Source organism: Mus pahari, chromosome 2 (assembly GCF_900095145.1).
Source record: "Mus pahari chromosome 2, PAHARI_EIJ_v1.1, whole genome shotgun sequence".
NCBI lineage: Eukaryota > Metazoa > Chordata > Mammalia > Rodentia > Muridae > Mus > Mus pahari.
Window position 1 is genome coordinate 129445905 of NC_034591.1, and position 9203 is coordinate 129455107.

The 9203-nt window shown below is 49.3% G+C and overlaps 2 protein-coding genes across 4 annotated transcripts in view; both read left to right on the forward strand.

Annotated features, from left to right (window-relative positions):
• Irak2 (interleukin 1 receptor associated kinase 2) overlaps positions 1–1779 on the forward strand; it is a 58432-nt gene extending 56653 nt beyond the window's left edge. Inside the window, exon 13 of the mRNA XM_021190871.2 lies at positions 639–1779. Coding sequence (XP_021046530.1) covers positions 639–751 — 113 coding nt within the window. The 3' untranslated portion in view covers positions 752–1779. The remainder of the gene's footprint in view (positions 1–638) is intronic.
• Positions 1780–3785: 2006 nt separating this feature from the next.
• The window catches only part of Tatdn2 (TatD DNase domain containing 2), a 15850-nt gene continuing 10432 nt past the window's right edge, over positions 3786–9203 (forward strand). For 2 of the 3 annotated variants that reach the window (XR_003843285.1, XM_029535444.1), the window contains exons 1-3: positions 3839–4337; positions 4443–4853; positions 8523–9125. Coding sequence is in view for 2 of the 3 variants with exons in the window: in XM_029535444.1 (XP_029391304.1) it covers positions 4449–4853; positions 8523–9125 (1008 nt within the window). In the remaining variant the exon portion in view is untranslated. Of the gene's footprint in view, positions 4338–4442; positions 4854–8522; positions 9126–9203 lie in introns of all 3 variants that reach the window. The other variant, XM_021190448.2, reaches the window with a different exon arrangement.

A 9203-nucleotide genomic window follows, 5' to 3' on the forward strand; every position in this document is an offset into this window, starting at 1 on the left:
CTGATAAATGTATGACTATGGTAATACACATGAAATATTCTCTCTCTCTCTCTCTCTCTCTCTCTCTCTCTCTCTCTCTCTCTCTCTCTCTCTCTCTGTCTCTCTCTCTCTCTCCCTCCTCCCCCCTTTCCCCCCACCCCCGCCATGGCCCATCCTCTTCTCTGCCCTCTGCTCTTCTCTCTGTCTGCCTCTACTCCTTCTCTGGGTCCTCACTCCCCTCCCTTCCCCTAAATAAATCCCCTTATACTAGATTTGTTGCTTGGTGTAACTTCTCGGGGAGGGGGGTGCTTTGTCATGGGCCCACCAGGTACCCCCCCCTCACCACATTATATTTCATAACAGAAACAGCTATCGTTATTGTCGATGGCCACACGTCTCCCATAACTGTGGAGGAATATGGGAGCCTTTTCTTTGTGGAAAAGGTGTCTATGTGTGGTGGGGATTGGGGGAGCCAGAGTGTTATGGTGTCTGTGGGGGAGGGTGCAGACTTCCCTGCAAGGGCAGAAGCTATGGCATGCTGCTTGTATTTGGGCTTGCTTCACAAACTTGGCGTGAGACTCTGATAAAGTCTGAGTCAAGGAACTTTAACGGCAACACTTGCTGGAGCTACTCTCTTTCTATTTCCTGCTGAACATCAGCTACAGAGACTTCATGGAAAATTGAGATCAATGAAGCCAAAAGGAAACTGATGGAGAACATCCTACTCTATAAAGAAGAGAGACTGGACAGCAGCGAGCTCTTTGGACCCTGATGACCAGAGCACGGCTGAAGACCCTTATTCTCAACTGGACAGACAAATGTCCGGGGCAAGGAAGAGGTCTTTGGCTGCCCAAGGTCTGTTGAGACCCATACAACCCAAACATCAGCCTGAACAGAAGGAAACATGGTTTCATCAGAGTCGAGTTGCAGGGAGCGGGGCAGGGGACCTCAATTTACACAGACACCATATCCAGAAAGCACTCCTCCTCCCTGAGACGTCTTAGTTAGAGGGCTGTGAAGTGGAACGCCTTGTATGTGATCCAAGGATTTGGGTTGTTTTGTGGTTCCGGGAAACCCGCGTTGATGACCACCTCAAGAGATGCTGTTGCCCCAAAACCTCTTAGTTCTCCACAATGAACAGAGCAATCCTGCAGCATCCGTGGCGTTTTCCAGAGTTATCAGCTGTCAGTCATAATTGCAGACAGCTTTCTGCAAATTCTCACTTCTTAAAAGACCTTCAGCCGGTGTTTCCGCAATGGTTGACTCTGCTCTTAAGTTCAGGACTGCAAAAGCAGGACCGTTGGCAAAGGACTCTGTAGACTTTCTCCTTCTTCAGTTGGTGATCCTGTAAGTCACCAGTATTTAGGAAGTGCCTGCTTTTCACCTTCGACCTCCCATCACGCCCATATTTATTTTAACGGAGACTCCGAGGTTGTGTGTTATTTATAGCTCAGTGAAGAAGCATGAGGAACAGTCTCACGTTTGATTCTGCTGCTAGTTAAGTCAATCACTTGGTGGGTGGTAGCTTGGTATCCTTGTAAGATAACCCTACTCTGTTCTCCCTGGGGAAGAATGGAGCTGCTCTAGTCAGCTCTTGGGAGGATAGTGCAGTGGCTACAGAAGCACTTTGATAACGTATCTGTTCTGTGTTCTAAATGAAGTAAAAGGTATGTAGTTCATGGTTCTGCCATGTAGAAAATGATTATGAAGTGAATGTATTTTTGAAAAGTCACATTGCAAACCTGTTTTGTAAAACAAAGCTATTTCTAATTCACTATTTAAAAAAAAGAACTCCATTATAGTGACAAAATAAAAATGTTTGTAATCTAGCAGATGTCTTATAATTTTGTGTCTGGGTGAATTTGTATACCGAATATATTTGGCTCAAGGGCTCTTGCTTTTGCTTTCATTTCTGTATTTATTTTTTGTACAATGTGTGTATACATATTTATGCATGTGAATGTGGTGTGCACACAACCATGTGTGTATGGAGCTCAAGCGATGTCTGGGTTTTCAATCCTTCTTCCACAAGGTATTTATTTATTTATCTATTTATTTTAGATTGCTGTTACACAAGGCTAGCTGGCCCATCTCTGTCAATGTAGAAGTGCTTAGATTGTATTTACCCTTGCTGTACAGCCAGTTTTTATGTGGGTCTTTCATGGTTGTGGCAAGTGCTTTAGTACATTGTCACTTTGGGGAGGGTTTTCTCAGCAATGCCACCTTTGCAGGGCTTGGGGACTCTTGTATAACCCTTCATGGATATTAAAGTTGCTTTTATTTTTACTGATACAAATAGGTGGTGGTGGCAGCACACGTGTCTCTAATCTCAGCACTTGGTAGGCAGAGGCAGGCAGAATTTTATGAGTTTGAGACCAGCCTGGTCTGCAGAGCTAGTTCCAGGACAATCAAGATTTCACAGAGAGAACCTGTCTTGAAAGAATCAAATCAAACCAAAACAACAAAACGACCCCCCTCCCCCCCCAAAAAAAAAANAAAAAAGAAAAAAAAAACCCTGCAAACAAATAGAGATGGCTTCTGGGATGGTTAACCTTCACTGTGAACTTGGGTTAGCAACCGTCTAGGAGCTAGATATGCTCTGGCTGTGACTATGAGGGAGTTTACAAAGAGAATGAACTGAGGACAGAAGACTCTGAGTATGGGAGGCGCTAGTCCATGGGCTTGGGTCCTGCATTGGGTAATTAAAAAAAAAAAAGTGAAGGCCAGCTGAGTGTGGAGAGCCTTTAGTTCTTGCCGCTACAGCTGTCAGTCCAAGAGCTGTCTGGGAATGAAGGACTTCCTTTAAGTAGTAGGACAAACTCTTCTCTTTACTCTTTTGGCTCTGGGTGGGGCGTTTTATGTATCCCAGGCTCGCCTGGAATTCCTGACCCTCCCCTCCAACAACTCCAGAGGGTTGCGATTACAGGCTTGCAGGACACCTGGGTTATTTGGTGATTAGGATCAAAAGCTTCCTTCTCCTGTAAGTGCTCTGCTATTGAGCTGCAGTCATTACCTTTTTCTGGGGTTGGTATGGGAGGGTTTGAAACAGGGTCTCAAGTAGTTAGGAGGTGACCTTGAACTCTGGATCCTCTGGCCTACGGCTCTCTAGATGTAGGATTACAGGTTGGCATTACCTTTTCTTTTCTCTTCACTCGGAAGCCTAGGTTAATCGGAACACATTAGCTATCCCAAACTGGCTTCGAACTCAGCAGTTCCCCAGCCTCTGTGACCTTAATGGAATTACCTATGTGAGCTACCATGGCTGCTTCGGGCTCCTCCCTGCNCNCCCCCCCCCCCCGCCATTAAAATTTTTTTAGTTGTAGTCAGGGTCTAAAACGTCTAGGCTGGATTTTAATTTGTCAATCCTCCTGCCTCTTCTTCCTGAGCAGTTGGTTTTACAGGTCTATCCGGCAGGCCTGGTTCTGTTTTTTGTGTGTGTGGCTTGTGCCTTCTAACCCCAATTCCATCACTTTCTGGGTGTGTCGTTTGGTTTTTATCGAACCACAGTTTCCTGCGTTGTTTAAAAAAAAGGGGGGGAGTGGGGTGGGGGGATGGGTGAGTGAGTGACACTGTTTGGCACTCGCGTCCTGTACAAAGGGGCCCGCCCAGTCGCAGTCGCCCTCCATCGGTATTTTCGGCTCCCGGGCGTCCCCAGCAGGCCCCTCTCGCGGCTCCAGGGCCACGTGAGAAGCTCCGCCCCACATCGCTCCCAACCAACCACAGAGCTTCGTGAGGCGTGGGGGCGCGCCCCAGAACGTTGGACCAACAGACGCACTCCGTCTTGCCCGGAGTCACGCCCCTCTCCCGTTGGAGCAATCGGCGCCGTCCCTGGCGCCGTCTCCGCCCCTGCCGCACGCCGGCCGCCGGCCGCAGGGCAGGTTCCGCGGAGCCGACACCGAGGTTGCGGAGGAGGCGGCAGGGCCGAGGCCTTGGTTGAGGGCGCGGTGCGGTGCAGGGCCGGGTCAGCTGGAGGAGCGGAGGTGACTTCCGGCGCGCGGCTCCGGAGGCCAGTGGCTCCCTCAGGCCCGGGGCGGGACGGGGCGGCGGGAGCCGAGCGGCCACCCCGCCCGCGGCCCGCCCTTGGCGTCCGGGGCCTGCGGGCGCGTGCGGCCCAAAAGGCGGCTCCGTACGCGCTCGGCTCCCCGCGCGGGGCTTCGGAAGGCAGACCGCTGCGCCGGGCCGCGTCGCGCCGGAAGCGCCTCGGCGTCTCGGGAGTGGCGCGCTGTTGACAGCCGCGCTCGCGGACTTGGGCTGCGCGTCTTTCGGGCTCGGCGCTCGGCCTGCGGACGCTTCTCGGAGCGCCGTGGCGTCCCCGAAGCCCGCAGCACTGGGATGGGCAGGCGACAGGAACGGGAAAGGTCAGTGGGGTCGATCCCCGCCGTTGCCCTAGCGGCTTCCCGGTGGCGCGAGGCGAGCAGCCGCCAAGGCTGCTGCTACAATCCTGGTCCCTCTGTCCCCGGCAGGTGCCCATGGCGTCGGAGCGGCGCAAGGTCAAGTATCACTGGGGCAGCACGTCGGAAGGGTGTCCCAGCAAGCGCAGCCGCCCCCGGGAGCCCGGCAATGTGGCCCCCTCCAGCCGGCCAGGTCGCAGGTGTGCGTCGCGTCCTCGAGGGGCCAGCAGCCCCCAGCGTCTGAAAGTCTGGCGCGGGGACGATGTGGCCCGCGCTCCTCGGAGCTCAGTCCGCCGCCGCACCTCCTCTTCCTCTTCGTCGTCCTCTCTCTCTTCGGGCTCAGGTGTGGGTGAGGCCGCCTCCCCTGGCTTCCTGATTGCGAGCCCAAGGAGATTACTTACGTCCAAGGGGTCTCCAATGCACCCGGCCCACGCCTCCCTAGAAGAAATGGCTTCTCTGCGGAAGGAAGCTTGTAGCGTTAAGGTACGTGACAGCGACGTCTGGCAAGCGGTGAAGTCCCTTTCACGTGGCTTGAGGGGTGGAGAGAAGACATTTGGTGGGAAGAGAATAAAAATTAGATCTTTCCTGTGGAGGGCCTGGTGTGTGTGTGGGAGGCAGTGCAGGGAGGGTGTTGAGGGGGTAGAGCTCAGTGTGGAGGGGGTTTTCAAACTTGGTGGTATTTGGAACTACTAGGAGAGCCCGATAATGGTTGTGGTCTGCCATCCCAGAGGGAGTGATTATAGACAGCTTGGAGGGATCTCTGCAACCTTCGGGTGATTGTAAATGGACAGTGGAACTGGTGGATCACCACAATGGAAGGTGGAATAATGCCCAGGAAAGAGGATGTAGATTTCGGTCAGCCCTTGGGGCTGGAGAGAAGGCACATAGGACCCAGGTTCTGAGAGCCCATGTCAGGTGATTCACAATCCCCTGTAATTCCAGCACCTGTTCCTCTGGCTCCCTTGGGTATCTACATGTGCACTTAACCCAAGTACATACACCTAATTAAAAGTAAAATTAGATTGTCTTTGTACTTAGAACTGCTCTGAATCACAGCTCTGGAAATGGACTCTTAGTGTGGTTTTTCACCAAAGTTGTGGATTCCTGCGTTGGCATTCTCTTTGGGTAGTTTGGTTAATAGGGTTTTGGATTTTTGAGACAGGGTCTCTCTGTAGACCAAGCTGTCCTGAATCCCACAGAAACCTTCCTTCTTTAAAGGCATATGTCACTACACCTAGCTTGGGTAGTTTTTTAGTTTATTAGTAGTTATCTTTGGAGATCAGCTCAAGTCTAGTTCCCCAGTGGAAGCACGTGAGGATTTGTAAGCTCTTGGAGCAGATTGGGGGATGCTTCTAAAAGCAGACCCACTTCAGGTTTTGAGTGGGTTTACTGAGGGCCTGCTATGTGCCAGGTGGTGTTCTAGGAGTGTGAGATTCTTCATTAACTGCAAAACAAAGGTCCCTACTCATCTGATATTAAAATGTAGATTTTGGAGCTCTGATAGTCTTAAAAAGTGTGTATGTAGAAGAGAAAGTCTCATTTTGGGGGAAGATGGGCTGCCCCTTGGGAAAACAGCAAAGGGAGTTTAACACCTTTCCTGATGGTTTCTTTTTTAGAAAGGGTCATTTAGTCTAGGTTAAACTCCATATGTAGCCAAGGATGACCTTGAACTCCCAGTCCTCCGGTCTACCTTCTGAGTGTTCGAGGTACATGAGTGCATGTGTCACTACATTTGACTTTCTTGGTGGGTTCATAAATGAAGCAGAGTCTTGGCTGTTTAACTCGGAGAGCTCTTTGTCTAAGTGTTTTTCTTTTTTTAAATTTATTTTTATTTCACGTGTATTGGTCTTTTGCTTGAATGTGTGAGGGTGTCAGGTTGCCTAGAACTGGAGTTACAGATGGTCGTGAGGCCATATGGATGCCGGGAATTGAACTTTGGTCCATCTCTCCAACACCAAGTATATTGTTTTCTAGTTACATGCTCTACAGCTGAGTTTCATCTTCAGCCCATATCCCATGTTTTCTCAATAATAGAGATTATAGCCTGAGCTTTGGAGCGCAAGAGGAATTTTTCTAAGTTCACAAATAATGGCGAGTTGAAAAGTTATCTTTGGCAGAACAGTACTGACTGTGGCTCAGATTACGTCAGGTACGTGTGAGCCTTTGCTCACACATTGGTTTTGGACAGTATCGATGCTAGATGATTGCATTTTTGACACAGAACCCCAGTGTCAGGGACAGGAATTTTCAGGCTCAGGCTATGCTGCCGATTGCCAGTTAATTGGGGGTATGGCCTCTAATCTCTTTGAATCTAATCCTAGCCTGGTTTTGTCTTTCATGAAGGCCACTGGGGTCTCCTTTGGTAGTTACAATCAGTACTTGAGTGTTACTGTATGCCCAGCATTCTTTTGGGTCATGGAGCCGGGCACTGTGTGATGAGAGCACTGGGAAGGTTCCCTGTGACCTCAGGAAGTGTAGGCCTCCTTCCTTGTGACCGTGTTTGTCTTGAGTCTCAGGTGTTGTGTGCTGGCACAGCTGAAGAACATCGATGAGAGCATTTTCCCAGGCCTCCTCAGGTTGCTTACTCATTGGCCTCCCCAGGTCTGCCTTCTTTGACTTCAACAGGTGCACACTTGGCTTTGTGCGCTCTAAGCTTTCAGCTCAGAGCTCTCAGTGTCAGGACACAGAGTGTTCAAAAGGAAGATGTTCCAACTTATTTTATTTACTCCCTGCTGGGTTTGTCTTGGGACTTCACTATGCTAGGCAAGTGCTCTATCACTGAGTTACATCTCCTGCTGCTGTTAATAGACAGTCCTGAGGTCTACCTCACTTTGCCCTCTTGTTATTTCTTAAGTCTGAAGTTGACTTTTTTTTTTTAAAGATTTATTTATTTATTATATGTAAGTATACTGTAGCTGTCTTCAGACACACCAGAAGAGGGCATCAGATCTCACTATGGATGGTTGTAAGCCACCATGTGGTTGCTGAACTCATGACCTTTGGAAGAGCAGTTAGTGCTCTTAACCGCAGAGCCATTTCTCCAGCCCTGAAGTTGACTCTTATGTTTATATTGAGAGGGTCTTACAGCTTAATTTGGCCTTGAAATCCTGATCCTCTTGTCTATCTTGAGTGCTGGGAGGGGTGTCCTACCATGCTGGTGCTGCTGCTTCCTGTTCATTAGGCCTCGTGGGAAGTAACTTCATGTTGGCGAACCATCTCACAGGTTCTGATTCTTTTATTTTCTGAAACCAGAATTGTAGTATGTAACTCAGACTTACATGGAACTCAATATGTAGCCCAGGCTGACTCACTCACAGTGGTCCTCCTACCTTAGCTTAGTGTTGTGATTATAGGTGTGTGCCACTGTATCTGGAATATTTAATTTGAGAAGAACTTAATATAAATCCTCAAGCTGCAGAGTGTAGAATGCCCTGGGTTCATGTATGCTGTGTTTTACAGCTGGGGAGGTTTCATGGTCTGTTGCCTTTGGGAGGGCTGGACCATGTTAGGCTGAGTGGTCCTGAATGTTAACACAAACTCATAGTCTAGTGAATCCCCTGTGGACTCTTGGAATGAGTGCGTACAGAAGATAGACTAGGGCTGAGGTGTTATCTGTGTTTCTGGAGGTGGGGAATGGGTATGAGAATGACTTGGTGCATGCTGAGGTCATCTTTGGGAAAGTACCCTCCTAACAACAAGGTTACGGTTAGGGGAAAGATTAGGCCATAGTGGCAAAAGAACTTAGGACTGGGGGACTTGGGTTCCATGAGCCAGTCCTACCCTTTGTCAGGGTCTTAGGTTTCCTGATTTTTGTAGTAGGACTGGGACACTTGCAGTGAGAAAACAACTGTTATTTTGTCTAGTGTGAAGTGTGTAATCACTTCCACTGCGACTCTACTGTTACATCTCTATGCTCCCTGCTCACTCTGGCAAGAGGATGCCATGTTGCATTTTAGAAGTGAGTTTTAAGTAAGTGACTGAAGCCTTATTATATGAGCTTTCTACAGTAGAGAGGGGAGAGTCTTAACCTTGTCACACTCAATTTCATTTCCTTTGTGCTGATGGAACCACTAATGTCTTGTCATTGACTAAGTGCAGCAGATAGGAAATCGCTCTTGGAACAAATCTTTGAAAGTTTCTTTTAAATTCCAGGTTGATTCTAAAGATAGTTCTTGCCGCTCTACGAGCTCTGGATTTGCAACAGAAGCTGAGGGTCAGAGTGATGCTATGGAGGAACCCAACAAGCTCCAGAAAAGGAAGAAGGACAGGCCTCGAGACCAGGGCTCAAGAGTGATCTACCTGAAGGCCATCCAGGGCATCCTGGGGAAGTCGATGCCCAAGAGGAAGGGGGAGGCTGCCACCACTCAGGGGAAGGCAAGCTTGGGAGACTGTCCTAACCAGGAAGGACCAAGCAGGAAGGTGGAAGGACCAGCCAGGAGCAGGGACGGACCCTTGGCCAGGAGTGTGGAAAGACCGTCCAGGAGCCGGGAGGAACTGGTCAAGAGTGTTGAAGAGGGACCAGCTGGAAAGGTTACAGTTACTGTTCCTCAGAAAGAGGAGTCACATACAAAGGTTAGGGTGGAGAAGGAAGAGTCTGCACTAAACAGGAACAGCTTCTGTGACAGAAGAGTGATCATAGATTCTGTGAAGAAAAGTAGTGAGGAGCTGCTTGGGGACCGAAGGACAGTCATTGACAAACCCTCTCCAGCCCTAGAATTTTTTGATAACTCTGACTCTCATGCAGATATTCATAAGGTAAATGAACACACACCAGATTTCTTTGGTTCTGTTCTTTGGGTTTTGAATTCTCTCTCTCTCTTTTTTTTTTTTTTT